The following is a 25,350-nucleotide window of genomic DNA, read 5'->3' as shown; positions in this document are numbered from 1 at the left end:
ATTATGATTGTTGACGTTTGTAAAATAGAATATTAGAAAATATGTATCAAGACGAATTAGATATTTTAAAGATAAGGTATTTGTTAGAAATTTATCGGGAATGTTAAGGTCGGAATGTTAGAACAAACAAGAATGTTAGCTAGCTAAATAAAAATATGTGACAAAGATGGATTAGCCAATTTGAGAGTGAGTAACACGTACCACTTCTTTTTTATTACTCCTGTTTTGAATTGCAGGCAACACCATGTATTTTGTCTAGTATGTAACATAATAGTACGTGACATTATAAAAAAAAAATCATAACTAAGAAAGTATTTCTCTCGGACAATGCTACATTTAAATACACCTGCTCTATCTAGGAAATTGAGCACTTTTGGATTACTCTATACCAATTACCAGATTATATACTTTATTATGATATAGTATGGCATTATTATTACAAGATGATTACAACACATTACCTATGATGATGATGATGATTGCAACGTCTTGTCAGATGAGAACCACTCCCTCAGTCACTAAAAGTCCATGTGCCCGAAGATGACTTTTTAGCGCTGCCAGCGACTTACACACCCTCAAGCAGACATGACACTGAAAACGTTCACTAGTTTGGATGAAACTAACAGCAGCGGAACCTGTATCATTGTGGGCTTTCATGTGATTAACAAAACCTGCCTTAGACAACAGAGCCCGATTATACACCTTACAGATCCAGAGATCTCCATGGTTGGGCGGCAAGGTTTGGCATTTCGTACATGCTCTCTTAAGCTTTGCTCGGTCTATTTTGGCTGCTTCAGAGTGTTCTGCGCCCCTGTATATCAGTGTCCTCCACTGCTTGCGATCATGCGCTAGGGACTCCCAACTGTCAACAGGAATATGAAAGCTCACCAGACTCTCCTTGATGCTATCACGAAAATGTTTTTTGGGCTTGTGCTGGGGTCTTTTTCCAAGAAAGAGCTCACTATAGAACATTACCTATACAACTGTTATATACCCTTAGTATATAACATTATTTTTGGAAAGACTCGTAATACATAATATGACCTCCCTCTACATCCTCTTTGTGGACTTTATCTATGCTATCATTATTTGCATCGAAAGAGCTTGAGAGTTCTAATCTTTGGTTGCTCTTGTAAAACACTGTTATATGTATGCCAATATGATTAATATTACTAATATTACTATTAATTAATGAAGTTATATTCTGTAAGATCTAAAGAGAAAAGACTGCAACATAATTTTAATTTCTATGTTTATATTATTATTATTTTTTTTATTATTATATGATTTGTTTGTACTTGTCTTTTTTTTGGTACTCTTGCAAAATTTGACTTGGCTGGGGATTTTCCATCAATTATGGCTCAGGCTTGATCCTGGCAATCACCAGATTAATCTGAGTGTTGTTCAAATATTGAAACGCTAAATCAACATTTTTTTTGGGGGGGGGGTATTTTTTCTGTTTATTTTTTTAACATTCGTTGGCAAAAAATTTGAATTTTCTTTAAAAAAAATCTTTTCTGTACTTTCTCCTCACAATTTACGGTTTTCAGAAAAAATCATTCATCCTTTCTTCTAAAAAAAACAACTTCTGATTGCAAAAAAAAAAGTTTACTGCTAATTTTCTTGAAAATAAAAAAAAATATAAATTTTCTTGAAAATAAAAACTGCTTCCACCTAACAATTTCTGGTAAAAAAAAATCATCTTTTCTTAAAAATAAACAAAAATACTTTCATTGATAAAAAATTGCAAAAAATATAATAAAAGTAAATAAACAATACAAAATGAAACTTTTCTTGAAAAAAAAAAAATATATATATATATAGCTTAATCGCCATATATATTTTATAACTTACTACCTAGCTCTACCTACGTATTGAGCACTGTTGAAGTAAATACTTAAAATTCACGCATAAATTTATACTCTCGTATATTAATTTATGTGATTAAATGAAGTAGTTATAAAAAAAAAACCTGACGTAAATTTACTGAATATATATATAGCAAAGTAACAGACACACAGGAATTTCAGAAGAAAAAAAAAGGAAAAATAGAAATACAATAAAAAAAAAAAAAACTTGACGTAAATTTACTGAATATATATAAACGTCAAGTTTTTTTGTTTTTTTATTATTGTATTTCTATTTTTCCTTTTTTTTTTTTTCTTCTGAAATTCCTGTGTGTTTGTTACTTTGCTCGGTTTCATCCGGAAATTGCAGGTTGTGTCCAAACAATAATTGACGGAAAATTCCAAGGATCTCAGTCAAATTCTGCAAGCGTACCCTTTTTTTTCTTAAAATCATTCAGCTTTTGTTTATTTATTCTATTTTTCTCTCTACCAGGTATTTTCATATTCGGATTTCATTTTCACCCAAGCCCAAGTCCCCGCTGATTTCATCCCTTATGCAATTGTTGGCACAGGGGTCATTAATGTGGTCGCAACTGTAATTGTGGTAAGCAAAACAATTTATTTTATTTGCAATTTATTTTTGTGACGTTTAGAAGTGAAACATGGCCAACAAGCCTTGAAGATATGCGTTGCATGGTTAGAAATGATATGAGAATGATATGATGGATGTATTAATGTGAATCTAAAAGACAGGCTTAGTTCTGGTGACCTCAGAGGAGAATTAAATCTGGACAGTATGGGAAGATGTATGCAAAAGAGGAGACTTTGTTGGTTTGGTCACATTAAATCGATGAGAGCATGCTTGTGTTGGTAGATGCAGATCGTTTGATGTAGCAAGGTTAATTAGTTAAGAGTGGATGAAGTAAGTTCAGGAGACTTAGTTGGTTTGGTCACATTAAAACAATGAGAGTTTGTGAGTTAAACACAAAACAGTTGAGGTAGCAGGGTCAGATGGCCGGGATAAATAAACTTTGTATTTAGGTCTGACCTCAGAGAAAGATTACATCTGGACGGTATAGGAAAATGTACGCAAAAGAGGAGACTTTGTTAGTTTTGTCGTATTGAAAGAATTGATGAGCGTGCTTGTGTTGGTAGATGCAGATCGCTCGATGTAGCAGGGTCAGTTGCTAATGGATGGTCCAGGAAAATATTGGAGGAAGTGATAAGAATTAATTTGAAAGTATGGAGTACTGTTGTTATATTTGGATTGGTGCATCTGCTACTAGCCTTTCACTTCTGGACAGGGTTCAAAAGAGAGTCACCAACCTGATAGGTCCTGAACTGTCATTTAAGCTTTAGTCTCTGTCCCATCGATGAAATATTGCATCCCTCTGCCTGTTCTACAAGTATTTTAATGGTGAATGCTCTGACAAACTACAGGCACTTGTACCCCCTCGACGTAACCTGAAAGGCAGCTAAATCCCACCCCTACAGAGATCCCTAAGTGTAAGAAAGCCTTTTACTTCACTAGTTTCTTCCTCAGAACTACTAGACTTTGAAACTCCCTTCCGGGATTCTGCTTTCCCAACTGTACTGACATGCAGAAGTTCAAGTAATGTGAAGACACCTTGCTACTCATCTCTCTTCATAATATCCCTGCAACTTATGTCCCCGATAGTAGCCCCCTTACATCAAAGCGGTATTGTGCCTTGTCTGGGGTTAAAATGGAATAAAAACAAAAAAATAATAATTATTAATTAATAATAAAAATAAAGGCCTTGCCAAAGATAGGTTAACAGGAGACTTCAGTGGTATGGCCACTCTTCTTGGATGTCATTCTCACAAAGTTTTATCCGATGAATCCTCCATCCTTCTTCAGGTGCATCTTGTTGAAGTCGAAAATCTGCACGGAATTTTAAACAGGATCCTTTAATCCATAAATGATATAATGGTTGTGGAATGTGAGGCTTAAAGACACACTTAGATCTGATGACCTCAGAGGAAGATTAAATCTGAACGGTACAGGGTTTGATTTGGTTTTGTTTTACGGCATATTAACCATTTTTGGATCATTATGTACTGGATTTGATCATTTTGGTAAAAAAAATTTAGGCTACAAGTTCTTTATATCTTTGAATATTTATTTATTGTCTTTGGTTTGGTTGTTTTGTAGAGGGAAATTGTTTTTCTGTTTGATTATGCAGAACATGATTGAGTTTTCCGAAATCTTGGATGTTATTTTCAGGTTTAATCTGATTAATCCTCCAACCTTCTTCAGGTGCGTCTTGTTGAAGTCGAGAATCTTTGTCAAACTTGGGAATCTACATAGAATTTCAAACAGAACCGTCTAATCCTTGAGAGAAAGTAGGATGATTAAAGCTAGCATTTGTGTCTTCAGCCCATTTTCAGGATCCATATCTCTGACCACGTTCCAAATGCCACAATGCACACCAGATTTAAGTTTCCTACACTTAAGGAAGTACTTCATATCAGGAGGCTCTGATGGTTTGTGCACACCCTTCATCATCCATCAACTAACCTGATTCACACCGCTACTAGGATGGTGCAGAAAGTGTGATGCTCAACTGAAAACAATGGTCAAAGCTGACTTAGAAGCTACAATCTTTGGTGTATGACGATGGAATCGTGATTGGCTGAAATGTGATAAGGAGTCAGTTGCATACAGACCTGGATAGACTGCCTTGACTCATGATGTGGTGAATTTACTGGGAGCCGACTCAATCCACCCCGAAGAATACCATCACACGTACAAGTAAACTGACCAGAGATTGATAAATTTTGAATATCTACAAACCATCCTCAAATGTAAAATGGACAAATGATGATGATGAATTGTAAAAAAAAAAAACTAAAATTTTATCAAATTTTTACACTGATGCTGCATAGACACCATCTAATGATGTTTGTCCTTCATTTGCAAATATGACCATGATTGTGCAGTTGTTTGTGGATTTGGAGACGGCTTATCAGTCAGACCTGAAATATCTCCTGCACATGAGACACCTTTGAAATGATTCTGTCGCAGATGTTGACTACTCTGTCGTTTCCAATAGCATGTTCCTTAATCATGGGCCCCTTTGTTGCCGATTTGGGCATAAGTTTTCCCACAAGTCTGGATACAAACCAAATTGTTTGAGGGACACTTTCACGCTGCCTTTTGCACGATTGTTTTGCCATTTTCCAGTTCATTGTAACGGTAACGGAGCTGTTTCGGGAGTCTTGAATGTGACATGTGATGTATATGACCCCCAATGAACCTGACTCTCTGGCATTATAAAAATATTTTTCCATAGTATTCAATAACATAATACATTAGACATTACGATATCTATATTACAAAAAACTCTCCCCACCCACCAAATATATATATATATATATATATATATATATATATATATATAGCCACTCTGCTGAGTCGTAGACGACAAAACAGGTGTCAGTGGATAATTATATTTTAAAAACAATATGTATGCTGCTCCCCACGTTGGGCTACCAAATTGGTTAAAGGGAAAATTATTCCCAACTCGCATCTAGGTAAAAATGCACTTTCGTAAATAATTGAATTCATTCAAAAACGTATCGCAAAAACAAATAACCTCTCTCTCTCTCTCTCTCTCTCTCTCTCTCTAATATATATATATATATATATATATATATATATATATATAGTAATTTATAAAATATATATGGCGATTAAGCTACACTGAATATTCTGCGTTTCATCCACTGTAGGATTCCATTCAGTGTAGCCTAATCGCCATATATATTTTATAAATTACTAACTAGCTCTACCTACGTATTGAGCACTTTTGAAGTAAATACTTAAAGTTTACGCATAAATCTATACTTTCGTATATTAAATTTGTGTGAGTAAATGAAGTAGTTATATATATAAATATATATATATATAAATATATATATATATATATATTTCTGTGGAAATATGATTTTTTTCGATTATATTTTACTTTTTATATACTAATCAATAATAGACAAAAGTCTATATTACAAATTTCATGATGTTGACCATCTTATAATTTATTCCTTTAATTTGACATTTACAATTTTTTTATTTTAGCGCAAAATCATTCATTTAATTATTATATCAATGAATGAATCTATTTTGCCCTTAACACTTCAGAAAAAATAGCAACATATCAATCCACCAAAAGAAAAGAAAATGCATTTGGGCATGATTACAAAATCTGAAAAATAGATGGTCAACATCATGAAATTTGGAATATAGACTTTTGTCATTTGTTTGTTATATTTGGAAATATATTTCCGTGGAAATAGGATTTCTTTTTCAATTATATTTCACCTTTTTTGTATTCTAATCCTTAATTTATGAAGCTCAATGGAATTACAGAGCATATAACGAACAAATGACAAAATTTCATGATGTTGACCATCTTACAATTTATATATATATTTAAAATTTTGTGTATTTTATTTAAAATTTTATGTATTATATTTAAAAATTTTATTTAAAATTTTATATATTATATTTAAAATTTTATGTATTTAAAAATTTTATTTAAAATTTTATGTATTATATATAAAATTTTATGTATTGTATTTAAAATTTTATGTATTATATTTAAAAAATTTATTTAAAATTTTGTGTATTTTATTTAAAATTTTATACATCTATTTTCTTTATTTGGCCAATCAACTCTGGTGTTCTGACTTCCTTACTCCTTCCAGACCTCTCCTCATCCCTCACAGACTCCCTGCCTTCCTTGAGTCTCTTATGCTACTCAGAAACTGATGCTTGATTCATGCAAGATAGTCCAAAAGCAGTTTAAAGCATTCCATACGTTTCTGTGGCATTTTTTTCTAAGTTATAAATAATTTTATTGCATATTGTTCTTAAATGTCCTCATGTCCAGATCGCATTTTTGAAATTCACTAGCTGCAACAATCTGGCTTTAGTAGGGTGTATTCCAATTCCTGCTGTAGCTGTTCATTTGAACCTGAAATCAATAAAAATTGGTCAGTCATCTTATAAGATGCATAGCAATAACAAGCTGAATCTTTGAAGAGTCTACAACAATTTTAAATATCTATACAAAAAAGTCTAGAAACTTATTTAAGGCACCTTGTATATATAAGAAGTTTGTGTTTATAAGAAACCATTTCATTTTTTTTTCTTTTTTTTTTAGGTACCCTTGATGGAGAAACTTGGACGCAGGCCCTTATTATTATTCCCAATGATCGTTATGATTTTGTCCATGTTAATACTTTCAATATTCTTGAATTTACAGCAGGGTGATACTTACCAGGTATGTAAAAATAAAAAAATTCATATATATATATATATATATATATCTAATGCATAAAGTAAAGTCAACTTTTTCTCTCGATTTTTGTCATCGATAGCTTTCTTCCTACAAAATCAATATTTGATTCTTATCCGTCAGTTCTTTTGTTATTAAGAATAAATGAAATTCGATTGAGATTATTACAGAAAATACTTTGTCCAGGTCAGAATTATTTTTATATCTTAAAAAATGGAAGTAACTATATTTAATGATTGCATAGTTATGTCCCTTTATTTGGAATAAAATATATTAAAATACAGGGTGGCCCACTTAAAAGTAGTCCAGAAATGTAGTAGAGAGGAGGGACATTCTTTTATTGTTTAAATTACCTTTAGTTTTATAAAAGATGCTAGAGGTGCTCCCCGTTGACATCTATGCATTTCTGGGCACGTTTAACAACATTTGCAGATATTGCCTGTAGATCTTCTTTGGTGATTTTCCTGATAGTAATGTTGGTAATGTTCTCCTTTAGTTGGTCTAAACTGTGAGGATTATTTGCAGAAACTTTTTGTTTTAAAGTCCTCCAAAGATAAAAATCTCATGATGACAACTCCAGGGAACGTGGTGGCCATAATCCTTTGCTTATTGTTCTCTCTTCCGTAAACATGTCATGACCTCGTGTCAGTGAGACGTGTGGCATATAGCGCCATCTTTTTGGAAAAACAATTGCATTTTGTCTTGTGGTGTCTGTTGGTCGTCATAAAAATGAGTACAGAGATATAAGAGATTATATATATATATATATATTTATATATATATATATATGTGTGTGTGTGTATGTGTCATGAACTCGTGGCATGTAGCACCATCTTGTTGGAAAAAGAATTGCATTTTGTCTTGTGGTGTCAGTTGATCATTAAGAGAAAGATTAGCTAAATCTGGCTACTTTTAAGTGGGTCACTTAATCTGAATTCGTGACATTGTTTTATTTGAACAGAGGTTCCTAACCTGGGGTGCTCACACCTCCCCTGGCGGTGCAACACAATATTCCAGGGAGTGTTAGAAAAGTTTAGATAAAAAGTAGACTATTGGCTATATGTTACTATTTCGTGTTTTTTGCAATGTATTTTTTGTTTTTATTTGAGTATTCTTCAGTGGCCATTAAATACATAGCAGAATAACCACGAGTTCAGAACATCCTAAAGTTTAGGGCCTTAACTGAACATGTTTGTTAACGGCAGTAAACAGGTTCAAGCATCAGTTACTGCAGCACTGTCTGGCAACTGTTTCTTTTTTTTTTTTTTTTTTTTTTTTTTTTCCAGAATATCTATGGAATATTAAATATTACTATTTAATTAAAAAAATTTGAAAACCTGGAAATGTTGATAAATGATAAAATCATTTTTTTTGTTTAATTTTTTTTGGTGTTATTAAATTCCAAATTTTTGCCAATAACATGGCTTTATTAAGATCAGTCCGATTGAGGTTTTTTTTTTTTTTTTTTTTTCTACATAATGATGTAATGTGGAGTCGTAGCCTTCCGAAGAGAAAATATGTCCTGTTTCGGTAACTGTTCAATTCTGTGTGTTGTCACTCGGTTTAAGCGCAAAATTTTAGCAATGTAAAGTCACACACTTTAGAAAACATTTTTTAAATGAATTTAAATAAGAAAATTTGAAAACCTGAAAATTTTGAGAAATGATAAAATCATTTTTTTTTTTTTCTTTTTTTTGTTATTCGAAATTTAATAACACTGAAAAAAAAATATTACATTGCTTATATTACTATTTAATATTTTTAGACGTGTTACACGCATTCATTTGTCCACATATATTAATTTCTTTATTTTCATAAAGAGTGGGGGGAATTATTGATAGTGGTTTCAACTAGACAAGTGTTTTTCGTGAAGGTCAGGCAAGGGGAGGCCATAGATTGGATCTTAGATGAGGACTTGCCGTGAAAATAACAATAAAGCAGAGACAGGCTCGCAGCGTCTCTTCTATGGGGAAAGAGGTTGCAGGAAAGAAAAAAGGGCATCCCCCACTAGGCTAAGAAGTCTACTTTGAACTCTGTCAAGGCAGGATAACATGTTTGTTAACAGTATTAATCAAGTTCAGGCGGCAGCTACTGTAGCACTGCCTGACAATTAGTGTTTTTTTTTTGTTTTTTGTTTTTTGTTTTTTCAGAATATCTATGGAATATTAAAACTTTACAATTTAATATTTTTAGGCATGTTGCATGCTTTCGTTTGTACACGTATATTAATTTCTTTATTCTCTTCAAATATATTATACTTTTAATTGCTACTAAACTCTTAGTGTGATTTCAAGTAAAATGTTTTTAAGGTAGACTCTAATGGTAGCTTATGATTTGTTTCTTTATTTCAGTCTGTCATCAAATATATTGTTTTTTTTATTTCAGTCTGTCATTAAATATATTGTATTATTAACTGCTACTCAGCTATTCGTTCTTTTCGAGTAAGACATTATTAAAGGTTCACGCTAATATTAATTTACTAGCAGGATCCATGGAAATTCTAACGTTTTCCTTTCATTTTAGAGTTTAGTATTGTTATTCAATGCCTCTGTTTAGTCTCAAGAAACAATGGATACCCCCTGTAAGGGTAGCTGCACTTGTAACTGTGAAGCAAGGGTTGCACAATCTCCAACCATACCTCTCCTGAGTCGACACTGCTTGAATCCAGTGGCAAGGAGAAGTGCTAGATGACTGGAAACAGTGCCGAGATAAGCGGAGAGCACCTCCAACACATAGAATGACCAAATGGTCACCCATTTTAGTACTGGTCAGGTTCAACATTGCTTAACTTCAGTGATCTGACGGGAACTGATGTATCAACTTGAATCATGCCGTTATTGTTAAGTGACCATTAAGTACGTTCAGTTCTATGAACGAGCAATATGTTTTACTATTGTTTACTGCTTAGCTATTAATGCTATTTTAAGACATTTTTTAAGGTTCATTCCGATATTAATTTATGATCTGTTTCTCTATGAAAGAATAACATGATTTTTTTTTTTTTTTTTTTTCGATAAAATGTTAGTCAAAATTCACAAAATTTATCCTTGAATACGATATTAATTTTAGAGGGTGCAAGGGTTGAAAAAAATTTCTTGATAAAGGATTAGGAATTGCTCAACTAGAAGAATCTGTGAGATTTTTTGACAGATTTTTATTTTTATTTTATTTTATTTTATTTATTTTTTTTTATTTAAAAAAGTTTTTTTTAAGTTCGTTGCCAATGCCGTGCATGAAAAGAATAAGAAACTGTTCCTCTGTGTAAACGTGCAATTAAAAATTTCTGACTTTTAGAAGCTAAAACAATAGACATTTCTTTTTAATAAATATTTAGGCGGACCTGAACAAGCTTTCCTCCCTTATCTCCCTTTTCGTCACTGTAATGGCTGATGTTTTGTTGTAGCCAATCGCAATAGACTTTTGTTGGTGTTTGGTAAGATAGTTGACAGATTGATTTTTTAAATATGTGGTTTTAAGCCAAAACATATTACGTACATCATTGTCGTATCGAAAATAGTAATATATCCAAAAATCATGAAAATTTATCAAGTAAAAACAACTGCTGTTGTGTTTTTAGTAAAAAAAAAAAAAAGTTCATCAATATAGGCTACAAATATTGCATGCCATGAATATGTAATCTAAAATATACGTTCCGAGTTATGTCCCCTGTGCATGAACCCTTCACGCTCTACTTTATAACATCTACAAAAAATGCAATTTTCTCCAATTTTCCATAAAATTTACTTTTGGACAACCTGAACAAGCTTTTCCCTCTGCTGTGAAATTATCGACAACAAACTTAACTTTCATATTAGCAAGAAAAAAAAATTTTTAATTTATTTAATGACTTTTAACGTGGGGGGATCACTTTTAAATTATAACATTCTATTAAATTTTTCTTTTACACCACAAAAATAGCTTAATAAGGAGTTTTGCTGATTGAACAAAAAGTGGGGTACCAATTTAATAGAACATTATAATTTTAAAGTGATCACCCACGTTAAAAGTCATTAAATAAACTTTTAAAAAAAATAATTTTCCCTACTAATATAAAAGTTAAGTCTGTTATCGACAATAATCCGCAGAAAAAATAAAACGTGAAAAGGAGTTAATTTTACGGCAGGGAGGGGGGGGGAAGCTTCTTCAGGTCCGCCAATATTTATTGAAAATCAATTTTGTTTTAGCAATATAATGTCTTCAAGAATAGTAATATATTTTCTTTTTCCGATACACGATGTCACCAGCTGAATCCATAAATTCTTTCATTCACATTGAAATATAAGTTTCAAATATTTGAATAATTGGAAGGAGCATTTGCAAATTTTCGTTTGTTTTTTTTTTTTTTTTTTTTTTTTTTTTTTTTGGTTTACTTAAATAACGGCAAAAATTTATTTTGGCACATCATGTAATCCAAAAATATTTATTTCATAATTACATTTTTTTTTTCTTCATCTTCAGTCACACCACGGATGGATGGCAGTCTGCAGTATTCTCGTCATGCTCACTTACATTGTCGGATTTGCCCTCGGTCTTGGTAAGATATCATTAAACACTTATTTTATTCGCCTGTTCATTGACGTAATACCCAACAATTTTTGTTGTATCTACATTACATTATCTGCTCCAAATGACGGAAAGTAAAAAGTGAATCTTGGGTTTACAATCGGCAGGGCACCCGCATAACTCTTGCTTCCCTTATTTTTGTCCTTTAGTTCTCACATTTCATAAGCGATGTTTCTGACAAAGAGCGAAAAAATTACTGTTTACTCGGTCAGATTCTATTTCATCTAACACTTATCGTTGGCAAGTTTTTGACCTTCAAGTATTTTTTAGGGCCTTACATCAAGTGGCTTCATGCCTTGTCTGAAGCGATTTCCACAAGGACCCGTGGTGCAGTGGTTAGAGTACTTAGAAAAAAATCAATCCTAAACATACATGACCTACTCCTGAAGATTAAAGGTTCAATCCTAAGTGTGAGCAACGAAAAAATATAAAGCGGATTATTTATGACCTCTATCCAGTCGTGGCTGATGGAACAAGAGCATGCTAACCACTGGCGGAAGGGTGCATAAAAATGGTAAACCACATATGTATGTTCCAGGACTTCCAGATCAGTCAGTCAACCAAATAACTTTGTGAGAGATAGAGAAGGTTTTGGAGAGACTTAATACATATATCAAATTCTGCAGTATGTGTAGAAGGATTGGTAGAAGGGTGCAAAAAAACGGCGGTAGACCATCAAGAACATAACATGATAATGCGTGATAGATAAAACAATGGACAAAGTTCGTTTTTATTCTCAGATCACTTCTGTATGGACAGAAAACCAGTCGGAGTGATGAAGGTATGTCTAGAAGGAATGGCGGAAGGGTGCAGAAAAGTTAAACAACTTAGAAGCATGACAGTATAAGTTCCATAATTTTCAAATCAGTCAGTCAATTAAAAAGAATGAGACAATGGGTCTTGGAGAGAGTCTATATGGAATAGGTTGTATTCTGTAGTATGTCTACAAGGAGTGGTGGAAGAGTGCAGAAAAAGCAATAAACCACTAAGAAAAGTTAACAAAACTTGTAGTTCAGACAGAATAGATCATATTCTGCAAGATGTGAAGAAAACCAACTGCAAGTCCAATATAAACAAATTCTTGTTGAGCTGTCCTTTTAAATAATCCAAATTTTACCCAATCTACGCTATTAATGATTACGAAACTACCACCTTACATTTTGGCTTTGATAAGTAGTGATTACCTTAAAAAAAAAAAAAAAAAAAACTTTCATGATGGTAATTGCTAAAAAAAATAATCACTGTTTTTATTTTTGTGAAACTAGAATAGTTTTAATTTTCTTGCAGTATAATGTTTCTATGTCTTTTTTTTTTTCCTGAACAGGACCGATTCCATTTAATCTGGTTTCCGAGCTCTTCACGCAGGGCCCAAGAGCAGCAGCCATGTCCATGTCTCTCGTATTCAACTGGGTGACAAACTTCATTCTTTTACTTACCTTTCCTTTCCTTCAAGTAAGTTTTAATCAACGTTTTAATTCTTTTTCTGTGTCCGTGTGTTCTGCTCCCATTTTTATAATTAAAATGAAAAACCCTGTTTTTTATATCGACAAAGTTACCTCCCCTTCTCAGCTTCCATTTTAAATTTGATCAGATTTACTTCCCTTTCCAACGTTTTCTGTAAATGGAATACTCTAGACACTGGTGGCTTTAGCAAGTCGTGTAAAGTGAAATATGGGACATGGAATAATTATTGTGAGAAAAACATTCTGCGTAGTTATTATTTTTTTTATTGTTATTGTTAAATGAGTAAATTTTGGGGGGTTAAAATCTATTGAGAAATACACATTTTGTATTGAGAAATCCACACTTTAAATGTGTAAACATTAGGTAATGTGGCCCCAAAAGACGGCCATTTTGGATAATATTATTCTTTACTTAATGTTTACCTATCCAATAAATCACACCAATCGTGTGAAAATCCAATGCTGTAACAGTAATTTAATTTTCGATTTTTGACTGATTATCAAGGATTCAAATGGCTGTAATGAAACCGCCAGTTTTTCCATTCTAACTAAACAGACGTAACACTTCTTTTATTTCAAAGTCAATAAACAGGTTAAAATAAATTAAAACACAAAATACTTATCCAACCCGCTTGCGGAACTCTATATCATGAGTCTGCCTTCCAGTTGACTACAATATGGCCATTTCAAGTCTGAGGTAAACAAGTTCTTGTTGATCTACCCCCCCCCCCGCCTTAAATAATCGAATTCTATTCAATTTTTACCAGTACTCATCATTACGGTGTCATCTCATCGATCCCATGACAAACATTAATCCTTATCCGTGAGTGGTTTTCGGGCCTTGATAAGTAATGACTCCCTTTAAAAAAAAAAGTCAGCTAATTTATCTTGCCTTTTGTCGGGAATTTTTTTTTTTTTTTTTATTCTCTTTTGTTTTGTTAGCTATTGTAAAAAAAAAAATATCCTGATATTTTCATAAGAAACTGTTGGTTGTTTTTGTTTTATGGCATATCAATCCTTTTCAGGTTATTTAATGCCGAATCCAGTGATTTTGAAGAAAAAATTTTTAATTGAGTATATTGGGGGGGGGGGTTAAAGTCGGTTTCTATTTAACCCATAGTTGGGACCCTAACAGGCACTACCAGTCCAGGTCAGAGTGGACCTGGGAGCAATGGCAATTGAAGGGTGGCTCCACACTCCCCAAAGCCCGCAAGCTGGGGCCTCACCATCGGATATAGTTTAAGGTCATATCCAGGACCAGTAAGAAACTGTCATTTTATTTTTTGTTCTAACTCAACAGACTGGACACCACTGTTATTTCAAAGTAAATGCTTTAAAATCGCTTAAAACATAAAAACTTATCCAAATGGGTAGAAAAGTAGTGTATTTACTTTTTCACCCCTTTTTTGTTTCGTTGACAATAATACAGGGTGAAATAATAAAATTGTTGCTCTAAAGAAAACAACACTGCAACTTTATTTTTAAACTTTTTTTGAAAAAATAAATTCAGGTAACTTGATTATGTAGTAGAGCTGACATCCATTCAATGTAGCCACCTTCACCTTTAATCATCGCCTTGATACAGGTCCGGAACTGGGAGTATGCCTTTTTCACAAGTGCTGGCAGGAGCTTGGCGAATACTCGCCGGTTGGCAGCGATTAGGCTGGCTTTGGTGTTCTGGGAGGTCATGTTGGTGATGATCTCAATGTATGGCCAAACAAAGTAGTCCAGCGGGTTCATGTCGGGAGAGGAGTGGGGCCAGTAAGATAAGGGTACAAAGTTGTAGCACTCCTTCTGAAGCCAAGCCTGGATCTCTTTGGACTTGTGAGCTAGTGTCAAGTCCTGCTGTCACACCCAGGGTCTGCCAGCAGCCACCTGATTGCATCAGGGGATCATCACACTCTTCAGCACATCCAGATAGACTTTCATGTTGACTTTCATGCCGTCTTAAAAGATGTGAGGTGGCATAATGTGGCCCTCATTTGAAACCACACTAAAGACTATAACCGTAGCCGGAAACTGTTTTTATCACCCTGGGCATGTCCCTGTTATCCGGATTTGCATTTTGGGGATACCAAGCAATGGTACCAAGCAATGGTCCTGTTGAAACCCCATCAAAGACTATAACCATGGCTGGAAACTTTATTTTCATCATTCTGGGCATGTCCCTGTTATTCATGGCAATCAAGCAATGCATTTTGAGTGTACTGGCAATGGTCCTGTTGCCATAACTTAAATCAGTAGAGAGCAGGAGTTGTGCAGTGGCACATCTCTGATCTTGCTCGTTGAACATTGTGTTGCTTTCAGACATAATAGAAGACTCCTATTGCTCTTGGGATTTGTACACAACTGGCCAACTAGTAGATGGTTTGCAACAAAGAAAGAAAACCGGTTTCCTCAAACGGAAATGGAATCCTGTTGTCTTTTCTAGTGTGACAATTTTATCGTTCCACCCTGTAACTCAACAGATTGAACGCTACTGTTATTTCAAAATAAATAGACGCTTTAAAATAAGTTATAACATAGCAACTTATCCACATAGGTAGAAGAGTAACTTGCCTTTGGTAACATTTATTTTTTACCCCTCCCTTTTTTTTTTATTGGCTTTTGTAGCAAGTGCTTTAAACTTCATGTGTCTTATCAGAATCGTAGAAATTTCCAGGTTGGTATCTTGGGGCGCGTTTAATTCACTGAGGAAGATGCACCCCCAAATAAACTCATCTGACAGGTAGGCGACAACGCAATACTCCACGTAATAGTGTATCGGCAAAAAAGTGTAGTATCTGTTCTTCAGATCTACACTTCAATTTCTTGTTCTGTCAGTGGAGGAGAAATCCTTCACGACTGAGACAATTTTTATTTTTGTTCTTTTTCTCCACATTAAAAAACGACCCTGGTGTCTAACTCTGTCCCGTGGGGAGGCATTGTAAATAGGAATAGTGTATCGGCAACCTGCTGCAAGATGCCTTCCTATACCTGCATGTCAAGCACATGTTTGCCATGACGAATAGTGACCTCTGAAATGTGTGAAACATGAGGTTGTACCTCGTATATCACCTAAAACCATTCATAGCTGGGGTTGGCTCAATCCTAATGGGCAAAAGTGTATACTCGTATTAGAGTTCTGCTAACAATGCTCAATAAGTTACTTGTAGGAGTTTATCTGGGATTGAAGTGTAAAAGAAAATTTCTTTGCATATATGTGTGATATGCCAGTATTATGATTGTTAAAGAAATTTTTTATTTTTTTACTTGGAAGTCACCAATTATCAAGGCCTGAAGACCACTTGAGGATAAGGGTTAATGAATGTATGGTGGTAGTTTAGTAATCGTTAATAGTGTCGATTGGGTAGAACTTGTTTACATTGGATTTGAAGGCTACTATTATTGTATTCAACCGGGAAGCAGGCCAGCGGAACAATGTTCCACAGACGGGCAGTTCTGGGAAAGAATCTTTGTTCATGGAATCATATAGTAGTTGTAACTAGTTAAATGGTTTTATGAAAGTTTTGAATCAAAGGGAACCATAGATTAGAGTTCAGTCGAGCACTTGCCATGAAAATTATTATTCATTAATTTAATGATACTTATATAAGTGATCTATTTTTTATTTATTTTTTTTATTTTTTATTTTTTTCAGACCTCCATGGGTCCCTACACATTCATCATTTTTATTGTTATTCTAACTATTGCTATCATCTTCATCTTCTTCTTTGTGCCTGAGACTAAAAACAAGACATTCGAAGAAATCGCCCAGATCCTGGCTGCAGGTAAAGTCTGGAAGAAACACGACTCTATTGTTCAGGCGACTGTTAATGGAGAAGGGGAACCAATGGATACGACTAAAGTCTAAGAACGCCCAAGAAAACGGCTTTTTAGATGATGGTCTTAGAACAGCAATAAAGTCCAAACACCACCACCACCAACAACAACAACACGAAATGGCCAACACCAGTAAATTAAGAAAGAATGAAATAAGTGCAGTGAAAGGAATTTAAAAAAAATTGTTTCTTTCTAGAATCATATTTCGGGATCCGATACTTCGCTCTCCCCCAAACCCCCACTCGATTGCTTTTGGGGGGAGAAAAAGGCAGGGAGGTGGAACGGGGCTGATACGTAAGGGGGAGGGGGAGAGGAGAGGGATTCCGATTATCGTGTGTTTAATCATGTCTTAACAAGTGTGCTTATTTCATGATTCTATAGAATTTTGGTGATTTTGTAGTTTTTTTTATGCAAATTGGCGGACAACTGTGGCGTAAATTGTCTGCCATTTTAAAGAGTTGTATTTTGTTATATTTCAAATCCAATTTTTAAATTTTATAAAAAAAGCAATTTACTCATAGAAAATATTACATTTTTTTTGTTTTTTATTTTGTGAAAATGATTTTTTTTGTGTGTGTGTTTAAGATAGTTGACAGATCTTTATTTTTTTTTTCATTTTAAGCAAAAACAAAAGTACTTACTTGTCGTGTCGAGAATAGGATAATATCCCAAAATTACAAAAATTCATTGAGTAGAAAATTATTTATAGCGAAAAGTAATTTTTACAGAAAACTGGGGGGGAAATTGCATTTGCTCTAGATGTGAACACCTTGAGTATTGCGAATGCAGGGGACATACTTATCTCCCTTTTCGGCACTTTAATGACAGACTTTTCTTCTTTTTTTTTTTTCCTTTTTTTTTTTTTCTTTTTTTTTTTTACTCAAAACAGAATATCTGTTCTTCTTTATGAATGTTTGTAATTTTTGGATATATTACTATTTTCGACAATTGAGTACTGTTGTTTTTGCTTCAAACCACATATTTAAAAAAAATTGATCTGTCGGCTCTATCATAATAAGCAATTTTTTTTTTTTAACTCTTTAAAATAGCAGACAACTGAGGTCACAGTTGCCTATCATTCTGGATAAGAAACTACGAAATTAGCAGATCTTTTTCTTTTCTTTTTTTTTTGAGGGGGGGGGTGAATTGGGTTGTTATTATTTAATGACTGTTGTTTATTGTTTCTCCTTTATTATTGTTTATCTTTGTTGTATTTGTCTATTATTAGTGTTTGAAAAATTTAAGGGGTAGGGAAGTGGGAGGGGTCTTATTTTTTATTTATTTATTTGTTATATATATATATATATATTCATTGTGTAAGTCGGGGGGGGAGTAAATACCAAAAAAAATCACAAAATCGTAAGTTTTTTAGAATTTTCAAATTACATTAAGAAAAAAAAAATGGTAGCTGAAGAAACAGAAAAATAAAAAATAATTTTAAATAAAAAAAAATGAATGCAAAGTGATTATTTATTTAAATAAGTCGATCAGTCATTTAAAAAATAAAAACATAGACAAATAAATAAGGTTACTAAATAGATTTTTTTTTTTTTTTTTTTTTCAAAAAGATTTCTGATTTTGAAATTAGAAATGTCTATTTGTGTTCTGAACATTAAAATGGCTCAATCATCCCTTTATACAAATTAAACGGACATAAACGTATATATTTATAAAATAATCTATAATAATAAAATTGTCGTGCAACGTATCGTCTGTCTGACAAATTCATCTTTAAACATAACGTTTCAAATTATTATATTTTTTTTTTCAATATGTTATAATGTTATACGTTATAAAGAGAGTAGAAAGTAGATCTTGGGTTTACTTTTCAGCAGCCTCTGAACTCTCTCGTTTCCCTCGTTTTGTTTCTGACAAAGAGGGAAGAATTGCTGCTTTCTGAGTCAAAAAAATTTTTCCATCTAATATTTATTGTTGGCAAGTTTTTGACCTGGAAGTAGTGGGGTTCCCCCCCCCCTCCCTTTTTTTTTTTTTTTTTTTTTTGCAGCTCCATACATCAAATGGCTTCATGCCTTGTCTGGAGTGATTTTTAATTTTTAAAAAAAAAAGTTCAAACCAATTTTCTTGAATTAATGTAATGAGCAAACAATAAATTGTAATTTTATTGGGAAGACGATATATAGTAGATCAAAAATTGTATTTTATTTGTTTTTTTTTAAGATTGACATGCTGAACGTATTGGTATTAAAATCAATTTAGTATTACATGTGCAATAGGGGAAAAAAATGAAACCTTTTTAAATCAGCTGACATACAGTTCTTCCTGAAAAATACAAAATGGACATTCCCCAACCTAGTTGATCGGAAAATTAAGATAAAGCCAGAAGAACTGCAGCCTTTGTGAATTTTATAAAAATACTTTATGTAAAATATTTATTTAATTTAAATATATCTTTCACAACAATTTTTTTGTTCTTTTTTGTTTTTTCATTTCTATTGTTATATATTGCGACCCTACACCACTAATTAGAGATTATGTTAACTAGTATGAATTTTGGTGAGGGTCACATTAAGTACATGTCAAGACAACCGAGCAGCAAACGGAAATAGACCCAGTGCAGCTAACATGACTGAGGCAAAAGGGTGAGGAGTCAAGAGTTATCTCCCTTGACCAAGCACACTAGAAGTCAGGTGTTGAATGATGTTACAGAGAAATTGCATTATGAGTTTAGGAGACCGGGCGGAGTTCCTCGTACAGTTTAAGTCGAGGAAGCAGACAAACAAGACATGCCTGACAATTTAGAAATCTAAGTGTATATTTCCTCGATTTCTGTCCGTTCGTTGACCGTTTTTAAGGCGAAGTATGACAAGTAAGAAGGAATTAATTTTAGTCTCCCCCCCCCCTTGTACGTAGAACTTCTCTCCACAATAAAACCTTTGAAACAGCAACAAGTCTCCATTGTTTCAGTGCATGAGTTTTATTCGATGAACAATTGCTAGACGACGCAACCATAAATGGAACAGCCGATATAAAAGAACAGACAACTTGCATCATTTTATTTTGGGGTTTGTGATCCAATTCTAGCTGTTAATTAAAAACAAAAAATTAAGGAGTAATTATTTGTTGCCTCTCTTTTATAAGGAGTCACTTATAGTCTCTCTCCTCATGAACGAACTATCTCTCTCCATTGAAACCTTTAAACTGCAGCAAATTTCCATTGTTTTCGCACATGAGTGTTATTTGCCGCAGCTAAACAGTCAAACAACAGCTACTGGATGACCAAATATGCTGGAAACGACACACATGGAAAAGCAACGCTCAAAGAATGAAGAACGGACCATTAACACACACAATGTAGCTTAGTTTTAAAAGGATAGACATAAAATCAACAGAACCCAGTCACTAGCAATTTTTTGCTTTATATTCATTGGACTAAATACAAAGGAAGGAACAAGCTGAGATTTGAAATTTTCAGAAATTCAGAAACATAGTTACAATCACATATGTAAATGAATACGGCACAATCACGTCGACACACTGGTTCTCGCAAGACACGGAAGTTAAGCAACATCGAGCCTGGCTAGTACCAGATGGGTGACCATTTGGGAAGGCGAGGTACTGTATGCACAGTGAGGTAAAATACCAGGTTGGGAAATTGGCGCAGTCTATCCTCCTCATGAGGGTAGATGGGCCTCTCTTAAGCCGTGGTAGGCAACCCATCTAGTGAAAATGTCACGCTATGTGTTTTATCTTTACCCTTCTGCATTCTAACTTTTTAGATCAACTAGCTTAGGGAACGATCATCTTGCATTTTTGCCAGGAAGAACAGGATGTTATCTAATTTTTTAAATTTTATTTTTCCTGTTTCATATCTGTGTATGTGAAACATGTCTGTATTTTTTTTAAGTAATAGTTTACCCCCCCCCCCCAAAAAAAAACTCTCTTCCAGCTCCTATAGGGGAAACCAAAGATATAATCACACAACTGTCTAGAACTTAGCAAATGTGTAGCAAGACGTGGCAGTTATAGTCAGCTAACGTACTTATTAATTTTCTGTGGAGCGCTACCAAAAGCAGTGACAAGGCAAATCAGTGCCTTCATTTTTTTTTTTGTTCTTCAGTATTTCTATTGTGAAGCGATTTATCGAAATAAAATCATAAAAGGACGTTATTGACAAGTATACACTAAAAATCAACAAAAATTATACAGATAAAAATTAGTCTTTATTTGCACTTTTAATAATCAAATTTTAAAAAAATAAGTTTTCGTTTTATTTAAAATTTTATAAGAAATACATTTATGAAAGCATAAAAACGAAATTATTGAAATCAAAATAAAATTTCAAACATCATTAAAAAAAACAAAAAAACTTATTCAATACATAATAAAAGTGAAGTAACCAATTTGCCTTGTCACCACTTCCGATAGCGCTCTGCATAAAATTAGGGAGTATGTTAGCTGACTATAACCAAAGTGATATATGCGGTTGATATACGATAAAACAAGCAAGCCTTATTTCAATCATGCTGCTCTACTTTCCAAAACCTGGTAAAAATCAAACTTGTTTCCAAAAGTTATGGGTTTGGTTCCAAATTATTATCGGGCATTTAATCAAGGTTCTTAAAAAAAATCTTACAAGCAAATAGTGGGATAATTAAAAAGGCTTCAGTTGAGCATAAAGGTTGGTTTAAAAGTCTTCTCCCCTTTATGCAAAAAAGTAATACAAAATGCATGTTGTGGTTTCAGTTTATTCACTTAAAGAAGGATAAAAATATGGAACGTGATACCAAGCATGCCAAGATGGTCGCCAATCTAATTGCATGGGCCAGGAATAGAATGATGTTAGGTTCTATATTTCCCAGGTGCATGGAATTAGATATTTTTTGACTTCCAGCACAGAAGAATTCATTCTTTGGTTGGATTGTATGATTCAGGAATAACTTGAATGTGATCCAAGAGAGATCACTAAATAATCCTTGATGAAAACAAGTAAAGAAAATAACTATTTAAAATAAAAAGAATAAAAAAAATAAAATAAAAAAAAGGAGTTAAATTAATGAGATCTCACAGGATTAAAACGTAACCTGAAAAATTAGATTCTTTTGATTTTTTTTTATTACTGTTTTCTTTTTGGGTGTCATTTTCACGTTTTGGTTGATGTAAACTCTGACCATCTTCAGGTGTATCTTGTCAAACTCTGGAATCTCTCTGTTGAACATGGAAATCTGCATGAAATTTCAAAAGAAACTTTTTATTTAATCCACATGTGTAGCATTCTCTCATTCTGTCAGCCATGACTAAGAAGTTCTAAGTAATTTGTAATTAGAATTTTTAGTGTCGCTTACACTGAAAATTGAACCCTCAACCTAGAAGAGTGTAACTTACAACTGAATTTTACCAAGTACTTTGTCCGCTATGCCACGTGATCTGTGATGTAGTGGATGAAGTACTTGGTCGGAGGTTACATTGACTGAAACGCTGTGAAAATGAGAACCATAGTCCAAGTTATATGAATAATCAATCCTCATTACAAAAATTTAGAATCAAAAAGATTGTTTGTTATATCTCGATTTGATTGGATGAAACAAAGGTAATCAGAAGAAATTGGATGGAAACGATTAAAATATTTTATAAAATTTAACAATTTACAGAAATTTTAATTAAACAAGAGATATAATCAATAAAATATTGAATTGGATAGAGTATCTTTCAATGAAGTTGATTCAAAATATATTTTAACAACTAGCGCAGATCACACTTTTTTTTTTTTTACATTGGTGGATCTGCATAAGCTGTTTCTTGCAGAACAAACATTTGTTATAATGGGGAGGTTTTTTTCTGATCCATTAAAAATATCGGCGCAGATCGGATTTTTTTTTTTTTTTTTTTTTTTTAATATGTGGCTTGCACAAAAAAAAAATTCTTAATTTTCATGCTGAAAATAGCAATATAACTAAAAATTACGAAAATTCGTCGAGTAGAAAATTATTCATGGTTAAGTGTAATTTTTACACAAAATTGGGGGAAATTGCATTATCCCTAGATGTGAACACTTTGAAGATTGCGAACACAGGGGACATAAATATTTTTATATAAATTTATGAAAACAGAACAGAAATTACTTTTTTGGTTTATTTTTTAAAAAAATCAATATTTATGAAAATACATTTTATTCAATTTAATTAACTTACTGTTTTTGCCGTTTGAATAAATAAATATATATATATATATATATATATATATATTTATTTGCTAAACTGATTTGTCTCCCTTACTTTAATGGCTGATGTACTGTTTTAGACCATAACGATTGACTGTTTTTTTACTAAAAACACAATAAGTTTTTCTACTCAATGAATTTTCGTAATTTTGGGATATATTACTATTTTCGACATGACAATTAGTACTTTTGTTTTTGCTTATCACATATTTTTTTTTAAAAATCGACTCTATCTTTAACAAGCACCAAAAAAATCTGCCAAAGTTTAGATATTAAAAGATGAAAAATGTTTATTTTAAATTTCTAATTGGGTTTACCAAAAGTGTTCTAAACAGATTATAAAAAGCAATAAAAGAAAACACAAAGATTGGAGTAAAAAAAGAAAATCTCTTAAAGTTTCTAAATTTAAAGATAATTTCTAATTGTATGAAAGTAAAATTTAGACGCCTATCCAGTATGGGGCACATATGAAAATCACATTCTAAGTAAAACTTTTTCAGTATACTTCAATATTAGGCAAAAATAAGAATCTCACTAAAAATTATCGAGTAGAATTTTAATTCAAAATAAAATTAGTTTTCATATTTGGCTGAATTAAAACAAGAGGAGATAAGTCAGTCTGCCATTTAACCAAATAATAATGAACTAGCAGAACCTATGGAAATTCCATGGTAGTTGAAAATTTTTTAAACACGTTTTAAATAAAATGAATAAAAAAATTAAAATAAAACAAATAACGAGAAATTTAAAACAAATTTTTAGCAAATTCTTTTTTTTAACCTTTTAAAGCTAAAAAGAATTGATTCAAAAAAAATTAGATTTTTTTCAATGAAAATTCAACATTGTTTTTCTGAAAAAAATTTTTTATAAAGAGACATATGTCAATTCACTTGCTCGTTTTTTTGTTAAGTTTAAAACAAACTTTTTTTAATTTAAAACAGAAACTATAATAAAGAAACAAACTGTCTCATCAGCATGACTTTTTTAAATTATAAAATAAAATAGCTAATTTGAAACCGTAAACAGACAGCCATGTTTTGTTTTTCTGGGTTTTTTTTTATTTTTTGAGAGGAAATGGTTTAATGATTTTTAACTGATAAAGAGCAAGTATAAAGGGAGGTAATTCCTTTCTCCTTAATATTTGTGATGTTTTTTTTTTTTTTTTTTGTTTTTGTTTAATTTTTTTTACTCTAGAGGTACAGACAAGTAAATTAATATTTAGATAATAAGTGACAAAATACGAAAACTGATTTTTATTTTAAATTACAATTCTACTCAATTTTTTTTCAATTTTTGGTGAGGATAGTTATTTTAGCCTAATATTTTAGCATGCCCAAGAATAATCTGTCCCATACTGTATAAGCGCTAAGTTTTATATTAAAATAAAAATAAAATTTTACATTTACAAAATTTTATCAATTGTGTCAATTACATTTTTATTTTTAATCCTTCTTTTAAGTGAATGAATCAATTAAAAAAGAAAAATGGATTTGTGTTTTTATGTACGTGTTTAAAGTATAGGAAAGTTATGGGAGTTGTTTTGCGTTATCTTTCTGTGTGTGTGGTGTGATGTATTTTTCTTGGATTTAAGTTGAGCCGAAATAAGTGATTGTTAATTTTCTATTTTATTTTTCGTTGTTGTTGATTTTTTAAATCTTCCATTTCATCTCATAAGAAAAACACCCTTTTTTTTTTTTTTCTTATAAAAAAAAATCTTCTTGTTAATATATATTTGAAAATATACCATGTTCATATACATCCATCATATTTTTGTGCAAGTACAAAGTGATTAATGTAATATTGAATGTACATTTTATGGGGACATTATTGGGCAAAAATTATTTAAACATTAAAAAAAAAAAATGAAACATGCTTAAAAATTAATGCACGCAGACACATTTGAACCCTAGACTAAAGTCAGTACCAATCATGGCAGTCCAGAACTTTACCCGCTAAGCTAACAAGTCTACTTCACTTAAAGGAAGAAATTATATCGCTCTAACTGTATTCGAATTTCAGTCTATCTGCTTGCCTCTCTACAAGGACATAGTTAGGTACAAGGTTGTTTTTAGTGTGAGGAATATCTTATTTCCCCCACCCAAAAAAGGTACTCTAGATTGAAAGAAAAATAAAAGAAATTTCCTCAGTCTGGAAGG

At 32.4% G+C, this 25,350-nt stretch overlaps 1 protein-coding gene across 5 annotated transcripts in view; it reads left to right on the top strand.

Moving 5' to 3' along the window:
- The window catches only part of LOC145261217 (solute carrier family 2, facilitated glucose transporter member 1-like), a 189,576-nt gene that overhangs the window by 95,667 nt on the left and 68,559 nt on the right, over positions 1-25,350 (top strand). For 4 of the 5 annotated variants that reach the window (XM_080119566.1, XM_080119567.1, XM_080119569.1 and 1 more), the window contains exons 8-12: positions 2,341-2,451; positions 7,034-7,153; positions 11,627-11,702; positions 13,056-13,183; positions 16,835-17,715. In XM_080119566.1, coding sequence (XP_079975692.1) covers positions 2,341-2,451; positions 7,034-7,153; positions 11,627-11,702; positions 13,056-13,183; positions 16,835-17,047 — 648 coding nt within the window. In that variant the 3' untranslated portion in view covers positions 17,048-17,715. Of the gene's footprint in view, positions 1-2,340; positions 2,452-7,033; positions 7,154-11,626; positions 11,703-13,055; positions 13,184-16,834; positions 17,716-25,350 lie in introns of those variants that run through there. The other variant, XM_080119570.1, reaches the window with a different exon arrangement.

Source organism: Euprymna scolopes, chromosome 37 (genome assembly GCF_053919585.1).
Source record: "Euprymna scolopes isolate OS-2025 chromosome 37, ASM5391958v1, whole genome shotgun sequence".
In the NCBI taxonomy this organism is placed as follows: Eukaryota; Metazoa; Mollusca; class Cephalopoda; order Sepiida; family Sepiolidae; genus Euprymna; species Euprymna scolopes.
This window is presented reverse-complemented; position numbering and strand designations above follow the sequence as displayed.